The following is a 14,407-nucleotide window of genomic DNA, read 5'->3' as shown; positions in this document are numbered from 1 at the left end:
TGGACAGAGTGGAGAACCGGCAGAGCAAGAAGAGGAAATGACCACACACACCCCATCAGTTCATTAGAGCATGCCTCCCCACAAATACTAAAATGTGATGACTTCCACTCTGTCCAGCACCTCCTTCCTGTGATCTGTGGTTTGTCTGTGTGTGTGTTCTGATCCAGTGCGTGGTGGACACAGAAAAACCTGCATTAATATACACTAAAATAATGGCGGGTATTAGATAATTAACATTTTAATGCAACAATGACAGAAAGTATAAGACATGCACTGAAACCTGTTTGTCTTCATTTTTCAAGTGTACTTTGGATATAAAAAGATCACACAGTGAGATGCAAATTACATAGAAGCAGTTTGAAATGAAAATGGGCAACTAATTACTTTCAGATGTGGACAGTGAGTCTGCAGTGTCCTCCCATTTGCATGTAGAGACGCGCATCCTTTTGGTATAGTAGCTAAGGGGGAAAGTGGTACACTCTATTATAAACATTCATCTGTCATTACAGACTAAACCTTCAACAACTTGTAAAGTAAATTGCCTCCTGTTGTGTCACACATCCAGCATACTTTTAAGATGTAGCTGATGGAGCGAGTGCATGAATCAGGTAAAATATAAAAAAATAACTTCCTGGTGAGTCTGAAGGTTGGTCAGTGTTGTTGTTAACCAGGAGGCCAGAGCAAATCCTTCATACCTCATTAAAACTAATCATTATGATAAAAATAAACTACTGCAGTACATTTTAAATAGACCACAGTCGGCAGGTGGACCTGGGATGATGTTAGGAAGACCAGTAATAGAATCCTATCTTGTTTTAGCAGCAACTTGTTCAGCATTGAATTAAATGTTTATTTTTCAAACTTTCCCACCATCTGCAGTACCTTGTTATGCATTTACCATCATTTTGACAAAATGCTTAATAAATTACCATAAGTTATCTATAAAAAAAAAAAAAGAAAATCTAACAAAAAAGTCCCCTAAATAATCCCCAAAAAATAACAGTGATTTCATCATTGTATTTTGATCAAATACACATCAGAAGACAACGCAAATGCTGGCTTTGTCTGAAATTTCCAACGCTCAAATGTTTATTAGAGTACCCCTGATTTTTTGTAGAATTTGTTCTTATGTAAGAGCAAATCCATGATATAGGTGTTTTAATGAATTTGACAATCTTTCTAAAAGGTTTGAAAGTAGGACAAAGATGTAATAAAGAGCGTTTGGTGAAGATTGGCAGTGGTGATGATTTGGGCTTGTTTTGCAGCTTCAGGACCTCTGTACCTTCAGCTGTTGAATTAATCGTGAGCTCTTGAGTCAAATTGGCCATGAAGCAAGAGAATAATTCAGCAGCATTCTGATTCTCTATCTCATATCAGATGCTGTGTTGTTCATTACTTTACATGCTGGTGAAATCATACCTATAATATGTGCTATTGTTTATAATCTAGAAAGAACCAAACCTGTACTGTGTGTTTGTCCACCAGGCCCCGTGACATTCACCACACTGTCTCTGAAAGGCCATTATCTTAAGCTTGCTGACATTTGCCACGTTTGACCATTCAGACAAGTGAAGATATATTTTTGTTTATAAATAACAACATTCCCTGTATTTGAAAGCACATTAACCCCTATTAAAACGCCATAGCAACATGCTTTTTTGACCAAAAAAAAAAAAAAGAAAAGAAATTCCTGAAACAACTGTTGTAACTCCCAACAGACGGATCCATCCCAGAAACAGCACCAAATGTCATGAGAAAGGCAGAACGACAACAGCTAAAAATGGAACAAAAGAGTCCTCGGTGGCAGTGACGACAATGACAATCTTGGGGTAAAAGATTCCCCAGTAGGAGAGAAGAACAAACTCCTAAAAGCTGAATTAGCATTCCTGTCAATCACAGGCCTGCTTGGAGACACATACACAACCGAAGCCCTGATTTAATATCCCCTTCCTTACGCAGGCCCCAAACTCTATCAGCATACTGACAGAAATATGGGCTGAGGTGGAAGCAATGGGGAGGAGAGGAGGAGAAAGAGCAAGTGAAATGGAGAGTAGGGATAAAAAGTAGAAGCGGGAAATGAAAAACGGGAAAGGAAAGGGCGTGCACAATAATGGAAAAAGGAGTAATCTGCAGATTTTATCACAGTCGACTTTTCCTGTACGAAATGATGTGCAGCCCCAGTAATAAGCTACATGGGTGTGTGTGTGTGTGTGTGTTTGCAAGTATATCCTGTGCAACAGATGCTTATTTCTTAGGTATCCAAATCCCCCCAAAAATCTAAAGAAAGCAACATGCACACTAATAGCTGACCAGGTAGCATGTACACTTCAAATTTAGTTTTACATGTGGCAGCTGCAGCTCAGAAGATGATTAAATATTTTACTGCCCCTGTTGGCGAGTTTTTATGAGCCGAATGGTACAGAGAAGCCATTTTCAGCACAATTCTACATTGTGAAAGCAACTGTCTACGCATAAAGCCCCATCAGCAAGCCTATTAGGGAGAAATATGTCCAAATATTATCTTTACAGCCAAATATCTCAGAAATGTCAGTGAAAACAATTTGGGAAAGGCCCATGAGAAAAGACTTCTTCACCCATTCATGGCAAGAGAGGGACAGAGGGAGGAAAGTAAAGAGGAAGATTGAAGGAGAGGGGGAGAGAGAAAGCTGCTGTGAACTGAAGGGAGGGCATAGGAGTGAAAAAGGGGATGGCAGGGGGGAGGGAAGGAGGGTGAAGGCTTGTTGTACAGCACTGTCAGAAATACTGACCCATTCCCACGCTGGCCTTTCTGGACTATTTCCCTTCCTACTGCTGCCCCACAGGACGGCAACTTACCCAGTCTATCTCTCTCCCCCAGCCTGTACTCCATTGGGCCTGATCCAAGGATACACAATATAAGCTATTATACAATTACCTCAGACTGCATTTAAACTTACTTACAGATGACTTAGATAGTGTTGCATGCATGTGAAGCTCCTCCATGCTTATGTGGCAAGTTAAAAGTTGGCATATGAGGCTCAGATTAAGTCATAACCTCTCTGCCTGTATCAGTCTCCATTTCTGAATGTTCCTTCTGAGCTAGACCCTTAATGATGCCAGACCAGGTCATATTTGGAAGGGTCCATTCACCAAGGGCGGAGGAATGTTTGACATGGCTCATTCACGAAGGATGGGTGTTATTTCCTCCGCACTTCCTGGTCTCTCAAGCAGAGAGCCAGTGCAAGTGTAGAAAGCCAAGAGTGGAACAGGAGGACTGCAGGATTAACATGGCAGAAGAAACTGCGATGCAGACTGAAGAAAAGATGGCAGCAAGCAAAGAGGAAGAGGAGTGTGGAGAATGAGGGCCTAAGGGCTTATGAGGAGGAATGAGATGGAAGAAGTTGCGAAGACGTTACGAAAACAGATTATTGCAAGGACAGGAAAAAAGCCTGAGAAACTTAGAGGAGAAAAGGGAAGATGTGATGCAAAAAAGACTTTTTGGAGAAATTGCAATGAGAGAAAGGGCAAAAATCCGAACTAAACTCTCCTCCAAAACGGACATAAAAGACGAAAGCTACTATAGAAATAAAAAAAAAAGCTGCATAATACAGGTCTTTATCAAAAAAGACAATCATGAAGATTAACTGAGATAACTAAGTATTTATACCAGCACATTTTGTGCATTAACTTAACAAGATGTAGAAAAAAAAAACTGCTGTTGGTTAGACTCAAATTTAACCTTTAAAAAAAGTAGACAAACAAACTAAATCAAAATTCTTAGGACCAAATATTAATTCAGCATGTATGGATCCATTAATACGCAAAATAGATGCTTATGAGCTACAGTGCCGTATTCCATGCTTTGAATGCCTGACATATACAAAAAAGACGATAATAATAACAACAGAATAATCACAAAAGATGGCAAGAATCTCATTCATTTGTCTCGATAATTCAATAAATATAAGCAAAATAAAAACAAGAGGGTGTATTAAAACATGGGAAATTACAAAATGGATGAAACCATGAAGCTGGATGGTGGTCCAGTTGACCATCTTAGCTAAGTTTTAATGTAATGTAAGTTAATGTACAGACTGTCGCAGAGGAAGGCCAATTTTAGCTGGTGACTGAAATGGCTGGGAAAATCCCACCTCTACTTGCTTGCTTAGGAGATATTCCTGTCTGAGTTGGCTTCAGTAAAGGGAAACATACAATATCACTGATGGGACAGCAATGGTTGGGGGCTTAGGAGCCCGAGAGACTGTGTATGTTTATAAACCACAACTAAAAGTTAACTTAAACCTGTCTTACACCTCTGTGTCAATGTGTTTTTAATAAGCAATAAAACAAACATAGACCTTGTAAAGCCTTCAAACCGAATTCTGATCTGAAAAACACAAACACATAAAGATGCATGCAAGCACTTCATACAAACAGAAAACAGCTATGCTCCTGTATGCCATGCTGTACATGTACACACTATTTTCTGAATAATGGATCATACAAAATAATTCAATGAAAAGAGAAAAAGTACAATAAACACTGACAATAGCCAGGAATTGAGCATTCCTTCAGCCGATATGTTATGGCTCTACATTTTCAGCACATTCAAATTAGGGTTGAATGTTAGCGGGCTGGTGAGACAACATGTGGTTCTGACTAGTCCAACCAACAGAGTCATGTAAATATTGATTGTTTCAATGCATTGGCAGAAACAGAAACAATGTAGAGATGTAATCTTTCATCAATAACAGGAGCAGCATGTAGCCTGCCAGCTGAAATTATGGCTGCTTGGACCAAATAAAAAGTTGTGAACGAACTCCCTCTCAACCCCCTCCCCCCCATCTTCGAATGTAAATCTTGAAGGCGCTTACAACCCTTTGCTCATTTTCTGTGCTTTCTCTTTCAGTCAGGCCTAATCTTTTCTGTCGCCCCTTCTTAGTGCACAGTTTCTGCCAAATTCAATCTTCTCCACGTTACATAAACACTCTAAAAATGCATGAATAACTTTAGCAGCAGGGGGGTGTGGGGGTGGGAGTTACACTGTGAAACTATTAAACTCCACTTCAATCACATAGTGTATTTGAGGAAATAGGGCATAAAAGTCTAGGGAGTGAAAGTTTAAAGATACCATGTAAATTAACCCGGCATAATGGTGAAACAAAACCAGTAGTGGGGAATATTTTTCCTAAAAATCATGAATGAACGCAGAGATTGCAGTCATTTTTACCATATTTTGGTTTGCTGAGCAACAAACACGGCTGCCATTAGCATCTGTAACACAGAAACCAACCATTTATGCAGCAGTTGCTTCAAGTGACTCGCTCACAGTTGACTAAATCGAGACATCCAGTTGCCGGACCAGTGATTCCCATCACAAAGCATCCAGAATCTGAGATATGATATCTAAAACACCATCATATTAAATGTTCCATGTTTAACCATGTTGAAGTCACAAAGACTTTCTTTCAGCTCTCTTTTTTTCATAGCTCTTGGGGAGGGAGTTTCATACGTATAAAATACATGTGTAATTAAATCATGTATTCATTAACTCTGTAGTTGTAACATGTAACCAACCCATTACAGTGTGAATATGACACATGTAATGATGTTTAAGTAATCTAAACCTCATGTGATGTCTACAGTTGGCTGAGAAGTCACGTTTCCAAACATCATTGGGGACCAGCTTTCCATAAAAAAAATGTTGAGATAAAAAGCTTCCATGATATTAAAAAGATATACTTTTTAAAAGTCTTCATGTAGATTATTTCATTCAGTGAAGATGCTAAATATTCTTACAGTTCAGAGCTCAGTTAATGTGCTGACATTAATGAAGCCAAAGAAGAATATTGGACTCATTTTATGCTTAATACAACTCAGAAATGACTATAATGACAGGAGGAAAAAAAAAAAATCTTATTTTTGTACATGTTTTCTGACGGCCATGTGGACACGTGTGTGTTGGTGCGTATAGCATCAAGGTGGAAGTCCACTGTGGACAGAGCTATGGCATGCAGTCAAACAAATCTGATGAAATACATCAGACTTTTAGCCTTTATTAAAAGAGCAGACCATTTTTTCTACAGGAAATGATTGAATGATTTCTGAACCAGATAAAAATATAGTAAAGTAGGGGCTGTGGTGTGTTTCTGTACCTTTGACCCAAAATGGCTTGGTGTTCCTTTAGGAGACATTTTGGGTGTCATGCTACAGCAGCAGTCCACTCATACCATAAACAAACACACCCAAAATGAGAGTAATTCCCATTTAAATAGCAATGATTTATTTATTACTATGTTAAGAGTTTAAATATACTGTTTTTAAGCAAGTGTTTTCTGCTACAATTGTCTGATAAACCTGCTGTACAAATTAAGGCAAAGTTAGCAACTAGCTACAGAACATTAGCATAAAGCAACTTATTTTATCTGGTCGTCCTAAACAGCTGAGAAGCAAATATTGCTCTATCTAACAAATAAACAAATAACTACTAATCCTCTTCCATGGTTAAATTGAAGAAAAAAATATCATTTTCACAAATACACAAGTGAATACTTGTAATTTTTGTCCCAAATTTTACGATTTGTGCATTTTGAAAAATGTTGAACCAAACCTTCATCTGCTTTGAGAAATAAATTAGGAAATTTAGATGTATTGCTTGAGTTTTATTTATAACGATTCTTTTTGAAATACCATATGCAGTTTAATCTAATATGTATTAAATTTTGCAAATTTGGTTTTTGTTTGGATAGCACCTCACCTTTACAGTTATTTATATAGTAATAGAGCATGGACGGTATTTAGGTTTTAGTACAGTTTTATTACATAGTATATGCCCAACTATTGTACTTTTTAAAAAGTGCATAGCCATTTCTCCTACAGCAACCATCTGTGCTCCTCACCTCGACAATATTTGCATTTTTTTTGTAACATTAAAAAGGATTATCATAGAAAAACATCTAGGCTATGTATTAAGCAGCAGTCCAGCCTCTGTCAGCTTGTTTTCCAAGAGCTCCAATAAAAATCCGCTCAGTCAAGTGACCTTGACCAGTTATCTGCATCCACATCAGACTCATCTTTAATTGCAAAGACTGCAGCACAGATGAAAAGACTTGTAAAAATGTTCTGCATAAACACTTCCCTGTCACATTCTGTATAAAGTTCTGACAATTAAAGCAAAAAAAAAAGCCTTTTAACTATTTCTGATTAGTCCACTTGGTGGGTTACCGCTCAATCCATTTGCTGAAACGAACTTTAGTTTAATCAGTTTCTTCCACTAAATCAAAGGGGGTTCACAAGGCCACAGTATCTGGAAGAGAAAATTGGAAACAGGGAGGCAGGGCAGGATTGAACATTAAAGGTCATCACGTTGCGTATCAGATTTCTTATCGGCTTTTTTTTTCTTGTCTGTTTTGGAGAATCCGATATTTGCTGAGTGATGATTTTAAAAGAACCAACTCCTGGCTCCTTCCTCCTTAGACTTGGCGTGAGCATCAGAAGAGGTGTGCTGTGCATTAACAACCAGGCTGAGCTGCACTATTTCAACAACCTAAGCAAAAAAAATAAATCCTAAATGACAGCAAGGTCTTCTCCTCTAGACTGCAGGTGCTCTTTAAGCCACTTTGTATGGCTGACTTTCAAAAAGAAGAAAGAAAAAAAAGGGAGTCTGCATTACAAGAAAAATCTACATGTGAATCAGAGATGATCAAGCAGATCTTACCGTTCAGCCTCCAGGCGCATCTCTTCCCGCTTTTGCCTCCTCAGCTCTCGGCGCCGCTCAAAGTCCATTTCCTCCATGATTGTGCCCTATGGGGTGACATCATCAAACACAGAAACCCATTAATTAACTCAGTTTCTGCTAAGAAACCAGAAATGAAATACATTTTAATTGACATAAGGGCATAATTTCAAGTTCTCTGGCCAAATATAGCCAAAGTTTTTTTTTAAACATCATATGATCAAAATAATGTTAAGTTTTAATCCTCATGACACAAAACCCAGTTTCTAACATTATATCTACAAAACATATTCTGGATCTCACCAAATGAACCAGTGTGTGATTTGAAATTCAAAGAACAACATGTTTCTGTAATCATATTTCTGAGCATATAAGTTAAATTAGGTGGCAACATGACTGGGATTTAAGCTCATAAATCCAATTTAAAACAAGACGAGGTATGAGAGGATAGAGTAGCCATGACCGGATGTTAACTCCATCAGTTAGAAACAACTCTAACAAAACAAAATGAGAAAAACTAAAAAACAAACAAAAAAAACCAACCCTGAAGTACATGACTGGCTGTGAGGCCTAAGACCACCCAGGCACTGCTTAGCCTCCCATCATACGTCTAAAATCCTTACTAAAGAGCCACCAACATCTAAACTCCACACAGCACAGTAAGCAAATGCTAATGGAGGAGCTGAGGGAAAAAAAATGCACAAAATAGGTAAATGGCTCCATGCTGCCATGTTTAATTAGTACATGAGATGGAAAATGAGTGAATGATATCTTTGTGAGTTTTAGTGGCACAAAAAGAACTATGAACAATATCATACCTTGAATTAGCCTCCAAACAAAGTTTCCCCCGTTACACCATACCAGTTTCTCCCAGTGCTTTATCTGAGTAAAGATACTGGGAACAGCAGCAACGTGTAGTGGTAGTCTCCCACAACTGGCCTCAGCTGGCAGAAAAGGAGAATGCCTGCTTCTTTCCCCTCCCTGTTAGTTGTCCCTCCTCACATCCCTCTGTGACCTCCTTCCTTCTATCCCTCAAGTCTTGCCCCCTTCACCCCCCCCTCCCATCCTGTCTCTCCTTCTCTTCCTATCTCTGCTGTTAACTTTTCCTGTGTTGTTTACGGACGTGTCAGAGCTTGGCTAAAGTTTACTTTTGTTTGCTGCTTCCTTTAAACTTCTTCTCTCCCTCTTCTATTTTTTTCAATTTTTTCTTTTTCTCCCAACTGCAGTCATGCACTAGGCATGCACCCAGGTATACATGCAAACAAGTGCGTGGGTGCATCATAATACTATTCATGTGCAAACAGATGCACACATACTTTGGAACAAAAAGAGAGAGAGGAAAAAAAAAAAAATTCTCACACCATGACTTGAAGGAAGCCGGAGGTGTCACTCTCCTCACTCTAGACACAGCCTTGCCTCTCTGCACTCCAGAAGCACTACAGGACTCGTACGAGATAGTCTGAATACCGCAAGAATCCATCGTCTATATTTAGACGCGCATTTTGTGTCACTTCTGAAACGGTGGGGAGGGAAACGACGCTTGCATGTGGGGCTACTCATACAACTGTAATTAAGACGAAATGAGAGCAATAACTAAAACCGACACAGCCTCCAAACATCAGCAGTCTAATCACATACTTCGTAGAACCGGTGACGCCAAGGGAGACAAACCTATTAGTAACACAAGCACGCAAGCATATAAATTTGGGGTTATTGTTGCAAATAATGCACGACTTATTCAGCTAAGAGAACTGTGTTTTCACCCAGTGATCCCATTTGTAGAAATCTACTTTAATCCCTTTAAAACCATATCATTTACCGTTTGAAAATAATTGGTTATAAGACTAAAATAAAATTAGCTGAATGACTGTACAATTCAAGTTTAAAATGACGGATAAACACGAGGAAAAGCATTTAAAACAGTAATCTAAGACGTACGAAAAGAACCGAATGCATTAGTCTGTCATCATGCTGAAGGCGAACAGAAAGAGCCTTCAGTACAACCTAGAAGTGCTGTGTACATCACCGAAGGGACCACCCACAGTTTGCAAAAGCTAACAAAACCCAGAGGGGGAGAACGTATTCTGTAAAATTAAGCAACCCAGAGTCAACATTTTGTGACATTTTCCGCTTGTCTGAGCCTGTCCACTGCAAGACATCCTTCCCTGCTTCACCAGATCCATTTATTCTTATTTTTTCCATCCATCTGCTTGTTGCCTCTTCTTACCGTCTGTTTTGTCTCTTCACCTCCCTCCCTCTCTCTTTCGCTGTCTGCCCCTGCCTTCTATTATGTCTATAATGACACATTTACCAGTTAAATTACTACCTGTCGAGACTGCTAGACCCTGGCATACAACCCAATGTCTAAGTGCCAATCTCTTGAAAGCCCTTAAAAACTAAGTTGATATTATCCTCACAGCCACTGGGATCACACCGTCTTATAACGCCTCTACTCTCTCACTAAGTCTTGAGTTGAAAGCACCAAAACAATGTTACCTTATTGTCCAAATAAGGCACAAAGAAAATCAAGCAAAAGTCTGGGGGTTTGGCTTTGGAGTAAGAACGCGGTGCGAGATCTATTTTCGTCTTTGGTAAAATGTTACTTATACATGCTGATGATTTTGTGAGAAGAGAGGACTGCAGCTCTCTGGTCAGATTTGTTACCCTCATATTCAGAGCAACCATCCCCTCGCAACCTGAACACAAACACATTAATCTCCACGTTATGGTTATGGAACTATGCGAGGAATGCTCCTATTTAACCTCTGTTTTTAGTGGAAGGGACTTGAAAGAGCCCTCCAAACTACTAAGTTGGAGTAGGAGTATCCAAAGCTTCTCTTGTGGATCTCTGTGTGTGTGTGAAGCCCCTGTTTTTTGTAATGAAATAAAATGGAGTTAAAGCACAGATAAACAAGGAAAACTAACATACTGTTAAATGTGCAGTCCATGTTCTTGGGCAAGAGAAAAAGAGAAATTTAAATATCTTGCATTACATTGAATATCAATCCAACAGTCATTTCTAAAACTTGGCTGAGAAAGAACATGGATTTTTCACTAAGGTCTTCTATTAAAGGACTGGTTCCTGAAACTGATTTGTATTAATGTAGAATTTGTGGCAAACCTCAAATCTAACTAAGTCTTGTACCATAACTTACACCTCTAGCTTCCATGCCACATTTTGTGAAGCAACACGACTGAACATTACCATATTTTCTCACTTTGGTGCAGCCTGTCTTATCTCTGAGCTCTCTCTCGTGAGTAAAAGTCAGTCTGATGCTGGCTGGTATCCTCTTTTATCGAGCACCCTCGAGGACATGCCTCTCACTGGCTGTTGATGTCAGAACCTGCAGATGTTTAGCCAAACTGAGCAAAAGGAGCAGTACCTACATTGTGGGGGCAGTGCAGCTCATGTGTGACGTAGAAAAAGAAACCAGGACATTTTCAATGACTGCACAGACCCCCGCTGTGTACTGTGCTGCTTATTTTTATCTTTATTTCTGAAAATATGAATTTATCATATTCTCCTCCACCGCAATGCTTTCTACGCTGCAATTGAAACTCAGAAGTGAACTCTGCACTGCCCTCTAGTGGATGTAATGTCCAATAACTAAGCCAACATAAAACGCACACAGAGTACTAGGGTAGTGTTGCTTGTCAATGCTTGACATAAATATCCCTTATTGGAGCCTAAACGGACTGTGATTGCTAAGCATGCTTGTAAATTTTAAAGAACGGTCCAGAATTACTCAATGTAAAACACAAATAGCGATGTGGAGAAAATGAAAAATTCCAAGCGATAGCAGCTAACGGTGGCTCTTAAACAATGGGTTTACTTAGATTTTTTTTTCTTCATATTTTTAATTAAAACTAATGTTTTAAACAAATGAAGGTGAACATTTAACACACAAAATCAAAGCTTTGGAAATTTGAGAAGGGCTTAGTCCAAAATACTTTCATAATTATCAATTTAAGTTTCACCACAATTTTTACAACTTTTCATCCAGATTTTTTGGCACATTATAAACCATAACACACAATGACAATAACAACCTCTCATAAGAAATCATAACACACAATGCACATTGCAATCAATTGCCTTCATTGATTTTTTTTCCATCTTTGAAATGCATTAACACCATCAAACATTCACACACAAATAACAGCCTGCAGTGCATATTTCTTTGCATACACCATAAAAAGAATGGTAGATGCATTATAACTTAAGGAGAGGAGTGATATGTCTCTAGGTCGCAAGTGTGCAGGTGTCCAGGTGAGGAAAGGTATTTCAGCAATGTTAAAGGAACGCTGGTGCAAAGGCAGGCCCTTCCATTTTTTACGTGAAAAAAAAAAGTAAAAGCTCATCTCCTCATGACAGGATGTTTAATAACTTAACTGTGACAAAAGTGCTGCCTTTGTTGTAGCTTTGACGCCCTGTCTGACCAACAGGAATGCCATAATCCTGAGATATTGTTTGGAAAGTTAAATATTCAGTCCATCTCAAAGAAATGTATCGTATATGTGCTTTACCACTGGTCCAAAAGGCATGCAGAACCGTTTTCCCACTTAAAACAAAAGTATAAAAAAACATCAAATGAATTGCTTTGTGGCGGTCTTCTGTTTCCATGGTTTTGGTGGGGCGTCTGTGTGCTAATCCAACTCAGCCAACGAGAACGAAGCAATATTTATAAATTTAAAATTATTGATATGACAGTAATTGTTACACAGTAAGTAGCTTTTTTTTTTTTACTTTATTAAAAAACCACAAAAACATTTTCTTCAGTGTGAAAACATGAAATTTGATCTGAAAACAGTAAGCAAAGCTCAGAAACATGATTCCTGTTTAAATTAATATCACCAGTTACTGACATTTTTTTCCCCAGGAAAAGACATTACATTAGTTTAATACATACGATCATGAATCCATATAAAAACTGATTTAATGCGCAGGCCTTAACCTTTCAAAACCTGACGTACTCCAAGAGGGGGCACTTTGAGAACAGATGTGGCCAAACTGAGCCAAAGAGACCTCGCCTGAACTGTCTTTACTCTCCAGCTTCAATTTTCTGCTTTACTTTACTAAGTTGGTGTTTGTTGAGGAAATGTTCACATACTGAACAATGATTTTATCAAGGTTTGGAGCAACAAGTACAACAAAATATATACATATTTTATATTTCTACTCAAAGTGTTTTTTTTTTTTTTTTTTAATAAGCCAGACTGACATATATTTTTTTAAAATTTTGCTCTGTGCCATCCCCATTTCTCTGCACTGGTTATGCAAAAACTGATATTTATGGATTATAAGAGATCTCACAATTGCTGTCTTTCCTATGACTCCAAAAGTACTCAAACAGACCTTGTGGTTTTGGAGATATATGAATTTCGTTAAGGGTATGCACTTCTTAAAAAGAGGCCATAAATTAAGGACTCAAAGGGTTAAAAGGAACCGCCAATCCAGAGATGGACAGTCCACTGACTGTTTAAAGTAAAGGAGATTAGGACACTAGCCTGACAAGAGATGAAAATATGGGCTAGGAGTGGGGGGAAAAAAGCCAGAGATGGGTGTGTTAGCTCAGTTTAATCTGAGATAATACATTTTGGGAGTGGTAAAATAAGAATGATGATTTTATGGTTATTTTATCACACAGATAAAGCCTCAGCAGTAAAACAAGGGGGAGGAGACTTAATTAGGGGGGCTTACATACCGGCAGGTAGTGCACTCTAACAGCTGTTTTGGCGGCAGCTCTGGGGACAGTTTGAGTTGGGTAAACCCAGCGTTTTCTGCAGGGGTAAGGAGTCTCCAGGGAATAGTCTGACAGAGCTGTTAAAATACGCTCAGTCAGCGAGTGAGGGCGACGCACATGATGGTAAACACTATTTAACAAATAAGAGTTGCATTTGCAACTGGGGGTGAAAAAAAAGTCTGCAGGTGCATATAGACGCGATGTATAAGAATGACTGAGATGAATTTGTGTGAATGTTTTTACAACTGTAACACCCGAGGTACATGAGGCCACTGCAAATGGACTGTGTGATTCTGGTACAGTAAATGTGTATACATGTGTGATATTCATCACCACGTGGAGTGCGGTGTTTGGAAAGCTGGCCTTGAGACTGTGGATTTCTTACATTATGTGTCTCCTTTCGCACGAGGTCGAGGCAGCATTAACATGTCTGCTGTCCCAGGGCGCAGCAACTGTGGAAAAGCGTTCATAAATTCAGCCGGAGGTTGTTTTTTTTTTCCTTTTTTTTTCTTTCTTTTTTTTGGCAGAGTAGTTTCTTGTCCTGTTCTAAGCTTCATCTGTCATCTGCAGTATCTCTTTCTCAGCCTGCATCTCAGAGTCTGACCAACACACTGGCGAGGTCGTATTACTGAGTAATGATGTGTACTGGTGTGTGGAACTGATGGTCATTATTAAAAATTTCCAACCACTATTACAACTTGGGAAAACGTTTAACCCTTTAAACCTTGAGGATGTTTTGGCTGTTTTTGCGTTACTATACCACTATGACAAATGTTCTCTGTGTTACTTTCACCTGTAATAAAAAAGAAAAAAGTTATCTGTGCTTTTCATTTTGCACCTAAAACCCTGCAAATGCAAAAAAACCCTGCATGTTTCAAATAAGTAGTTTCCCCTCCTCTGTGTGGTATAGGATGCTGAAACAAAGCCAGATGTCGGCTTTGATACTGAC

The 14,407-nt window shown here is 38.8% G+C and overlaps 1 protein-coding gene across 6 annotated transcripts in view; it reads right to left on the bottom strand.

Moving 5' to 3' along the window:
• Positions 1-14,407, bottom strand: part of cald1a (caldesmon 1a) — a 60,095-nt gene that overhangs the window by 23,485 nt on the left and 22,203 nt on the right. For 5 of the 6 annotated variants that reach the window (XR_013771802.1, XM_079263292.1, XM_079263295.1 and 2 more), the window contains exon 2: positions 7,697-7,782. Coding sequence is in view for 5 of the 6 variants with exons in the window: in XM_079263292.1 (XP_079119418.1) it covers positions 7,697-7,773 (77 nt within the window). In the remaining variant the exon portion in view is untranslated. Of the gene's footprint in view, positions 1-7,696; positions 7,783-8,532; positions 8,671-14,407 lie in introns of those variants that run through there. The other variant, XM_079263293.1, reaches the window with a different exon arrangement.

This window comes from Telmatherina bonti (genome assembly GCF_933228915.1).
Source record: "Telmatherina bonti genome assembly, chromosome: 23".
In the NCBI taxonomy this organism is placed as follows: Eukaryota; Metazoa; Chordata; class Actinopteri; order Atheriniformes; family Telmatherinidae; genus Telmatherina; species Telmatherina bonti.
The sequence above is the reverse complement of the archived record's forward strand: the minus strand, read 5'-3'. Positions and strand labels throughout refer to the sequence as shown.